Source organism: Panicum virgatum, chromosome 2K, assembly GCF_016808335.1.
Source record: "Panicum virgatum strain AP13 chromosome 2K, P.virgatum_v5, whole genome shotgun sequence".
NCBI lineage: Eukaryota > Viridiplantae > Streptophyta > Magnoliopsida > Poales > Poaceae > Panicum > Panicum virgatum.
In genome coordinates, this window is record NC_053137.1 from 43,376,900 (window position 1) to 43,386,755 (window position 9,856).

Genomic DNA, 9,856 nt, shown 5'->3' on the forward strand with positions numbered 1-9,856 from the left:
TACTTCTGGGCTGATGGTGCATTTGTTGTTCTAGCTTGTAATATGGTAACTCCAATGATCGTGAACTTAAATACTTTTTATAAAAGCCAAGGGAGAACCCTTCTTTTAATAAAAAGACCTAGAACTATTATTGATAGATTAATCTAAGCAAAACTCACATATAATTTGTAAAGTGGTTATTAAATAAAAAGGATTAGAATTTTAATGGACTCTACCACGATACATTATACTTTTCTTTATTACAACTTGGTTTGGATGTCCTTGTTAGCTTTCTCCTTCTCCCTTCAATCACTTTATGATACCTTTCATTGTTCCTAAGTGCAATGTGGACTGTAGTTGTTGCCTCTTAGCCTTGCTGCATTTTAATTGAAAGTGCAGCATGGACTGCTATATTGCTATACATTGGACTTGCTGTAGAACTACTGCCTTCTGATACTCTTTCATTCAAATTTAAATTCCTTTTTTTTAAATGAAACTAAACCTTTAACTTGAAGTTTGGAATATTTTTTTTTGAAATATTGCTGATGCCAACTACCTTATTCACATCTTACAATGAAACTCCATTAAAGGAGGGATGAATCCACTTTCAGCATCACAAGCGAACTTGGCGGTAATATGAAGTTTCATCTAGATGAATAGTGTTTGATGAGTCTCAAATTCTGTCTATCTAAAATTCTTGATCTGCTTGTTATGCTAGGATTGTCTCAACACCCAAGACAATCTCCTCCTCCACAAGATTTTTCTCAAACAAATTAAAGCCCTATACATTCAATGACCCACGAGGATCAGGTTGGCACATCATGTTCTCTTGAATGGGCTCCCATCCAATTTTGTCTAAGCAAACCTTAGCGTGTTCACATCGCGCATGTACATGACTTGGAGCGCTAATCTCCTCCTCCGCAAGATTTTTCTCAAACAAATTAAAGCCCTATACATTCAATGACCCACGAGGATCAGGTTGGCACATCATGTTCTCTTGGATGGGCTCCTACCCAATTTTGTCTAAGCAAACCTTAGCGTGTTCACATCGTGCGTGTACATGACTTGGAGCGCTAGCACACCAAGAGCTCTCCCCGCGTCATTGAATCTGGTCAATGGTCATCCTCTAGAACAGTTTGAACTTTTGAAACAACTGAATCTTTAACAACATCATAATAATGTAACGTCCCGCCCACACAGACCAACATCAGTCTTTTCTGCACAGTTTATCGTCACTCGTACGCACCGGGAAAGAACTTCCCGGTCGGGCACCCATCCCCAAATTTCTCCGGGCCAAGCACGCTTAACCTTAGAGTTCTTTGGAGATCAGCTTTCGAAAAAGAAGTTGCAACTTGTTGGTATGAATATTCTATTAATCCTATTAAGTTCTGGGTCGGGATATCATAAATAACAGCACACATCTTACGCATTATCACCTAAGACTGGCGTAATGATGTGAGGGTGCTGCTATGTAAATATACTTTGATGTCTGGCTCCGTCTCATTCTCGACTCATTTTCTTGTAACAGTTGGATCATTACAAACCTCTAAGATCACTTACTCAATTTTCATTTCGAATTGGCTTGGAAAGCCGTGTAAATCATATACTACCCTTAAGAAAAGCAGTTTGTCTTCTCTAGATTCTATACGGGGATAGTGTAGGAAGAACACATTACGCCATTCTTCAACAACTTTCCCCATTCTTCTTGAAGGAAAAAGACATGGGTTGTGTTTGGTTGCCCTCCTAAAAAAATTTTCACAAAAAAATGAATGCATGTTGTCAGCGTAGTGGGATCGGGGGTCCCACTCCGTAGGGCAAAACGTGCGCCCACCCCCATGGAGGACTGAGAGGGCCGAGCAAGCCCGGGCGAGGGCCCCACGCTCATCTGGGCCGGGCTGGCTTCGGGCCGCTCGAGGAGGCCCGAGGAGGTCCTTTTACTTCTTGGCGAAGACACCCCCGCATGGTAAAAATCCTTTACCGCGCCGGTAATTCCCAGGAGTTACCGCGCCGCGCCGCCGTAGCCTGCGCGAGGCCCGAAGGAGGGCGCAGCTTCCCCGTAAAAACATCATGATTACGGAGGAGCCGTGCAGCGGTGTGTCGGCTGGATAGGCTTATCTCTGAGCTGCGTCACATCAGGGGTAAGTGGGCGGTGGCTGGGGTCTGCCCTCATTTACTGTGCGTCCCGTCATGGTAACTCCTATCCCGACCCCAGCCGCCTGCCCAGGGTTGACTCAGGTCACCCCGGGCGAAAAGCGGGCCCAGCGGGTCAGAAGAAGGCCATCCCGGGAAGCCCCGTGGCGCCTTGGGCCGCACCCCGGGATTCCCGGGGTGCCACGTCCCTCCGGGGTGCACCCCGGACGGCTCCGGGTAGGCCCGACAGACTGGCTCCTCGACTGACAAGGAGCAGAGCAAGTTTGTGGACGGCGCCCGCCCTAGGCATGGAGCGTTCACACCCAAGGGAGAATATTCCCAGTACCGGTTGTATTCTATAAATAGGAAGGTCCCAGAACATGTAGGGGGATCGGCTTCTGATCCCAGATAAAAAACACACAGGAGCAAGAATAGTAATCCCAAGAACCCAAAAACACAGAACGTATTACGCCTCCAACGGCGGTCTGAACCTGTCTAAACCACTGTCTTATAGACCTTCCCACAGGAAGATCTCGCTGCGTGTTACACCCCTGGCCGAATCTCTAAATGGGGGTTCCTCGGAATCCCTGCAGGTGATACTCACCCACCGTCACATGCATGAAGTAATAAACGAAATTTATTTGCGAAATATTTTCACAGATAGGTGCAACTTTGCGAGCTGAATCTAATGAGCTTAATTATTTCATGATTTGCAATAGTAATGCTATAGTAATCTTTCTCTAATTATCTTCTAATTGTATGGTCAAATGTTTTATTAGCTACAGCAACTGTTACAGTATCATAGCTGTGGATGTAATTTTATAATTAGACTTCATTTAATATATCTAATTAGTGGTCAAAATACGAAAAGTTTTCGCACGGCCAACCCAACACGGCCGTGATAAGCACGTCCACTCGTCCATAAAAGTCAACCAAATTAATATTCACCGACATTTCAGCGCGGAGAAAGGATGCCCGTCAATCAAAACCTCGAAGATCACGGCAAGCGACTGGAAAAAAAATCTTCATGGATTCATCACCCTCACAATTCACAGACAGCGAACATTCTAGCCCCTTGTGGCGTCAACGGCAGAGGCTGCCATAGGCCGTGTTTGGTTAGGACAGTTGTATTTTTGACCAGTAATTTAGAGTATTAAATAAAATCTAATTACAAAATCATCTGTAGGATTTAATGATATATTTGACCGCATGATTAGAGGATAGTTACTATAGCATCAATGTAGCAAATCATGGATTAATTATCGTCATTAGATTCGTCTCGAAAAATTACACTCATCCGTAAAAAAATTTAATAAATAAACTTCATTTAGCACTCTATATATGTATTGGTCTTTTTTGAAATTTTTTTCGCGGTGTCAACCAAACACGGCGCAAATCAGCCGTCCAAAAACAGCCGACGCAGAACCAGCCAGCGTCCATCGGACGGCGGACAGAGGCCGGTCGCCACCTGGATTCAAACGCCCCGTCACTCCCACTCACCGAAGGAAATTACCGAGCTGCCCCTAGCCCGCTCCTTCTCCCTCAGCCTCTAGCTCCGTCGGAACGGGCAGCCGCTGCATTCCCCCTCCCTCACCTCCACCCTCGCAGCTAGGGTTTGCTCCCAATCCAACGCCTCCGCCATGGCCAAGACGAAGCAGGGGAAGCGGGACGTCGAAGCCTACTCCATCAAGGGCACCAACAAGGTGGTCCGAGGTAAGCTCCCGCCCCCGCCGTGTTCGTGATCGCCGCCGTCGCGGTGGTGCATGTGCCTAAGATTCGTGTTCTGACGGGTCTGGCTGCTGCGCGTGAAGTGGGGGACTGCGTGCTGATGCGGCCGGCGGACACGGACAACCCGCCGTACGTGGCGCGGGTGGAGCGGATGGAGTCGGATGGGCGCGGCGGCGTGCGGGTGCGGGTGCGCTGGTACTACCGCCCCGAGGAGGCCAAGGGCGGCCGCCGCCCGTTCCATGGCGCCAAGGAGCTCTTCCTCTCCGACCACTTCGACACGCAGAGCGCGCACACCATCGAGGGCAAGTGCGTCGTCCACTCCTTCAAGAACTACACCAAGCTCGACAACGTCGGGCCTGAGGATTTCTACTGCCGATTTGACTACAAGGCGAGCAGCGGCGCATTCACCCCCGACCGTGTCGCCGTGTACAGTGCTCTTCCCACTCTTATTTATAACCTTGGGTCATGTGGCCATCAGTTCGTATAGTGTCGCTTTGCTTGCAATGCAATGTGGGATTGCTGATCTTATGGTGTGGTTTGTATGTTTAGGTATTGCAAGTGTGAGATGCCATATAACCCGGATGACCTCATGGTGCAATGTGAGGGATGCAAGGACTGGTAAATTCCTGTGAAAAACGCCACCTTTTCCTCAAGGATGCATGTCCGGTGTTTATGTAGTCGTTATATGAGCTGCCTCTGTCCAGATGTTACAGATTGCTGCTTTGTAGCCATATGTCTGCTTTGTCGTGCAGAATGAATTAGCTATCTTCTGCGAGGCAGAATATAAATGGTTTGGATTATCTGATTTTGTCCTGGAAGTTACACTAAACATTGATTGGAGTACAACCGATGATATCTCTGAGGTTTCTTTGAGCCTTATGCTCCTATACTTGCTTGTTCCCTGTGAAAGATACATGGTAATCAATATGTTGCTTGCATATCTTTTGTAGACATGTGTAGTTTTAAGAACAGCAACACATAAGGACTGGTTTCTTGAAATTTCATAGCATTTTTCTATGTTATCTGATTTGCTCTGTTTCGTCATACATTTTGCTGGTTTTTTCCTGTTTGATGAGAAGCTACCCTTCTGTTTGGACCTGATCGTGGTGCACGTCATCCCACCCAGAATGCTAGAAACTAATGTAGGATTGGAATTAGAACTTAGAAATGGAGATGCCATGCATTCTTTTTGGGGTTTTGCAATGGCATTTTCAATTGTTTCATGTATATAAATAAGCTCATAATATGTTTGATCTGCATCATTTGCTTATAAGAATGTTTACACATCATTGTCCTGTCTGTTGTTCTGAATTGGAAGCCTTGGGCTCCTGGCACAAGCAAAGGATTCACTACTTTTTGGAGAAAATATGCACATTTGTTCTATATTACCACAAAATGTCTCAGTATCAATCTATTTATATGTTGCATGAAGTCCTGACCTGCATGGAATTATTTAAAAGTAAATTTTGTGTGCATGATAAATGTATTCATGTACTCTACATAAAGACAGCAAATTTATTGCTCTTGTTGCTGAAAGATGCTATGCTTTCATATATACAACGTTTGTCATCTTCTTTTGCTTTCTGTTGAAAGGTTCATTGAGACTTTTTTATATGCATAAGAGTATCTGTCTCCATTTAATTATGCTTTGTGATATAGTATTATTTTCGCCAATCATTATTTTCTCTACATCCTGGTGCTATGGATAGGACATGTCCATGATACCCTCTCTTCTCTATAATTTGCTGGAAATGTTTATGTAGCACTTTAACAATGTAATGCTGTTTATGCTATTTGTATGCTGTAATTGTTCTTCTTTATTTACATTTATTATTACTCATCCAACTTTTAACTTGTGCAGGTTCCATCCATCCTGTATGGGAATGACCATTGAGCAGGCCAAAAAGATAGATCACTACATGTGTTCGGACTGTGCTAAAGAAAATGGTGCAAAGAGAACATCAAATTCATACCTAGTTCCACCAAACTCTGATTCTAAGGTCATTCTTTTCTTTTCTCTTTATCAGTTATCAAATGACCACATAGATTGTTTGCTACTTTTCTGTTTGCATGTAGTTCTCACTTTGTCTTTCTATTTTGAGATGATTTTTAGGCTGACCCTGTAAGATCTGCTTTTGCATGCAATGTGTTTCCAGAACTGGTTGTTGCCTGTTTTCCAAAATTAGTTGATGATCAGTGCTTAGTGCTGAGTTGTTGACTACATAATGCTCAATTTTGGTGATGTTTGCTGCTGATAACTCTTGAAACTATTTGCATGCGTTGCGTTGAATTTTCAGGTCTTGCATTGAGCAATACTGCAATCTTCATGATTGTTCGATGCAGCATCTGAATTAGTTTTCATTCTGTATGGTTTAATTTGTGTAAGCTGCCCTACTGTAAATTTGTATCTTTTAACAAATGGATCCTTGTATTCTCAGTAAGATTATTTATGCTGCCTCTAGAATATTAGCCGCATTGCTTTCTAGCATCTCACGCATGCTACTCTTGGTCATTAGTCTTTGATTCGGAATGCTAGTCGTTAAACTTGATTTCCAGTCTTCTCTTCCAAATTCCAATGAAACATGATCTCCTTGATCGATAGTACCACCTAGTAGATTCTGAGCACTTGAAAACATCTCATAGTGATATGGAGCTTGCCATTCGAATTATAATGAGATTACTGCTAATTTGTGACATTCTGGAGAACATAAGCTATGATCACATGACAAATCAGTGGCCTGATCACATGACAAACATAAGCTATGCTGTAGCTGAAGTGTTGAGCCCAAAACAAACAGTGTTTAAACCTCCATTAATATTTTTTACTCTGCATTTCTTGGTGGATATTAATGTAATAAAACCAGGGCTTGTTTCAACAATCCCTTTTGCATACAAATTAACAAGATTATGTAAGCTTTCTGTTCTGTTCTCTTCACTGCAGATTGAAGCAAAGAGGCGCAAGAGATAAATGCTGTAACAGAAACATCCCTGGCGAGGAAATGCGCTGTTTATGGCGCCAGCTCTTTGTTGCTGGTGCAGATTTATGCTGTGGAGATGTACAACTGTGAGAGAAGAGCCAGTTCATTTGTAGGACAAAATCGTGTTTGACTTATTGTTCTGCTGTGTATCCTGGGGACGTTTCCTGCAGTTTAGAACATTAGAGTTCTGAGTAGGTTAATTTCCCTCCGGCTGTGCAACGAGTGATCAGCCGCCTCAGGCGGCGGGAAAGAAGTCGAGAAATGCTAGAATGCTGCTGACTGTCAATGTAACCGTATCAGTGTGTGTTTAACATATTCCCCTGCTGGAAACGTTCCCTTGTGTGAATGATGTTGATGATAGCTGACTGTTTCATAATTTAATTAGATGTTGCGAAGAGTTTACAAACTGGTTATCTATGTCTGCTGCTGCTGCTGCATGAAATATTATCAAGCTTGATCCTTCAGGTTTCCATGCGTAGAAGGTAGAACTGTTTGACGATGAGGAAATTATGCTGGAATTTCAAGTGAGAACTTGGAAGAGCATTCCAGATCAGCGTTGTGTGCTTGTGCAATCAGCTACTTTACCTTCCTATGCTTGCAAGGCTTGCAGATTTCCTTTCCTAGCTTCTACGTTGCATCAATTTGCAGATCTGGCTGTTCTCGCACTTGGCTAACAGATCGTGGTGGATCTTGATTGGAAATGTAATGATGAATCAGGAAGGCATCTTGATGAAGTTGCAGAAACTCTGTGACTATGAGCTTTGTGGTCGATCAGTGGTGGAGTGGCACGGCGATGTCAGTGACTCCGATCCGGCGCCAGGCCGGCATGGCACGAAGACATAGGAATGTGCCAAGTCATGGCAACGCAGCACGACAGGCAGCAGGCACACCTGCATGGTGCCGGTACGTTGGCTAGTGCATCCTATGGTCTGTGGCGCTACCCTGATCGAGCAAGAATCAATCCACAGGACGTCACCGGAGGCAGCACATGGCACAGTGTTATTCAAAAGATTAAGGTCCTGTTTGGCGGAGCTCCAAAACCAACTCTAGCTAGAGCCCTGGCAAATGGTCCAAAATGGAGCAGCTCCAGGCAAGGAGCTCTGGAGCGGTCCAAAATGGAGCAGCTCCAGGCAACGAGCCGCACTTGGAGCCTCTTCCGGCTTCAACTTGGGAGGTGGAGTCACCAAATAAGGCTCCGCCGGCTCCGCCGGCTCCGCGGAGCTTCTCCAGGTTGCCCCCTCGCGCGCGCTACGACTCCTCGTGCTACACTAACCACGAAGCAGCTTCGCAGCGGACGGACAGGGCTGCCGTCAACCCCTCTATACCGTGGAGCTCGGAGCAAACAAAGGTAATCTAAGGCCCAGACACCATGTCTATGCCGTTGACTACTACTCTAGAGTTGCGCAGGGTTATCCCATATTTATTAGGGGGCACTTTTCTAGAGTATCCGCTATTAGAACGGACAATGATCCCGCAAACGAATGAAAATAACTAGAACTCACAAAAAATAGAAGAATCCGAATATGTACTCCAAACATACTGTATCCGTCGAGGTACAAAGCCGAAGAGAAACCGACAAGTTTAGCCCTTCTTCACACTTCTTCCTCACACACTCCCTAAGCTAAGAATACAAGTGGTGGAGTCTCACTACTCCTCCCTCACATGAGAAATGGTGCATGTTGAATGGGAGGAGAGAGAGCCCTTTATATAGTGGAGTAGGGGCTACTCCATAGCGTCATATACAAGGAAACACCATGTACCACTTTGAGAAAGAGCAGAGGACACTCCGTTGAAATGCACCCGGCCGTGTTGCAGGCCAGGTGTAGCCGACCCCTGGGGTCGGTCGGCCCTAGGTGGACCTCCCTTGGGTCTATCCTTCTCTGGGATGCTGACATGTGGGCTCTTGCTGAGATTCTAGGGTGCATCTTGCTTGGCGCACCCATGGTTCCGCTAGGCGCTAGTCGGATTCTAGGCGCTGACCCTCAGCCTAGCGCCTAGTCGGGAGTAATCGCGCCTAGGCGCTGCTAGGCGTTTTTCTAGGCGATGAATAATACATGTATAAATACTTAAAAGAAAAGAAAAAAATATGAGTGGTCATGAAAAGGGAGAAAAGGGGGAAAAAGCCCATTTGAAGGCCCAACTCTCCCTCAGACCTTCTCCCGCATCCTTTCTGCTTCTCTCGTCTCTCTCCCTCTCCCGCACGCGCCCGCCGCCGCCAGCATACGCCCGCGCCCTCCGCCCGACGCGCCCGTCGCTGCCCGCGCCTGTGCCCGCCGCCGCCGGAAAAAGCCTGTGCGAGTGCCCGCCGCCGCCCGCAGCTCCTCCCCCACCGGCGACCTCCGTCGGACGCTTCTCCACCCCCACTGGCGGCGCCGCCGAGCTGTGCCCGCCTAGGGGTCCGCCTACCCCCCTAGGCCAGGCGACGGGCCTCGCCTCGCGATTAATTGCGCGGAATCGCGCCTAGGCGAGCGCCTAGCGGAACAGGGGGCGCACCTGTTTTCTCTGATTTGTGAGCTCTTCATGTGACACATTTGGATGATAATCTTTTGTGCATTTCATCGTGTGTTTACTTGTGTTTTCCCCTTTTTGCAGATGTAGGTGTCTGCAGATGACAATTCACAAAAACTCGTAAAATTCGATTAGTCATAAACCTACTAAGTTTGATGATGAAATATTAAGAAATACTTGAAGAATTGACGATTGATTTTATGACTTAGGACCGTCGACGCTTACGTGTATAGAGGCTCTTTGGCAGGGCTCCTCCCCCACCTGCCCACCAGCTTCAGCTCGTGCACCACTGTGCTGTACTATTTCATCATGTAGCGGTAAGAAAAACAGCTCCAGCTCCGCTAGAGAAGCCTGTGGAGCAGGTTTGTTGGGGTTCCTCACTTCCTCCTGGTTCCGCTACAGTGGTTCAACCGAGCCAAAAACGGCCACCCCATAAGCAAAGTCAAGAACACTGAGCCAGACCGCCACAGTAAAAGGTTGGCCCACATGGCAGCGACCAGTGAGACGTGGTTCATCGGCATACTGTTGCCTAG

General features: G+C 46.2%; 1 protein-coding gene across 1 annotated transcript; it reads left to right on the top strand.

Annotated features, from left to right (window-relative positions):
* The first annotated feature begins 3,631 nt into the window (after window positions 1-3,631).
* LOC120678773 (chromatin remodeling protein EBS-like) lies at window positions 3,632-7,226 on the top strand. Its single transcript, XM_039960124.1, has 5 exons — window positions 3,632-3,822; window positions 3,921-4,263; window positions 4,387-4,455; window positions 5,699-5,837; window positions 6,779-7,226. The coding sequence occupies exons 1-5, from the start codon at window positions 3,750-3,752 to the stop codon at window positions 6,803-6,805; spliced, it is 651 nt and encodes a 216-aa protein (XP_039816058.1). The 5' UTR covers window positions 3,632-3,749; the 3' UTR covers window positions 6,806-7,226.
* Window positions 7,227-9,856: the final 2,630 nt, after the last annotated feature.

Coding starts and splice junctions, on each gene's coding strand:
- LOC120678773 (XM_039960124.1), top strand. CDS start 3,750: ATGGCCAAGACGAAGCAGGGGAAGCGGGACGTCGAAGCCTACTCCATC. Junction 4,264..4,386: donor ACCCCCGACCGTGTCGCCGT/GTACAGTGCTCT, acceptor TTGTATGTTTAG/GTATTGCAAGTGTGAGATGC. Junction 5,838..6,778: donor CACCAAACTCTGATTCTAAG/GTCATTCTTTTC, acceptor TCTTCACTGCAG/ATTGAAGCAAAGAGGCGCAA.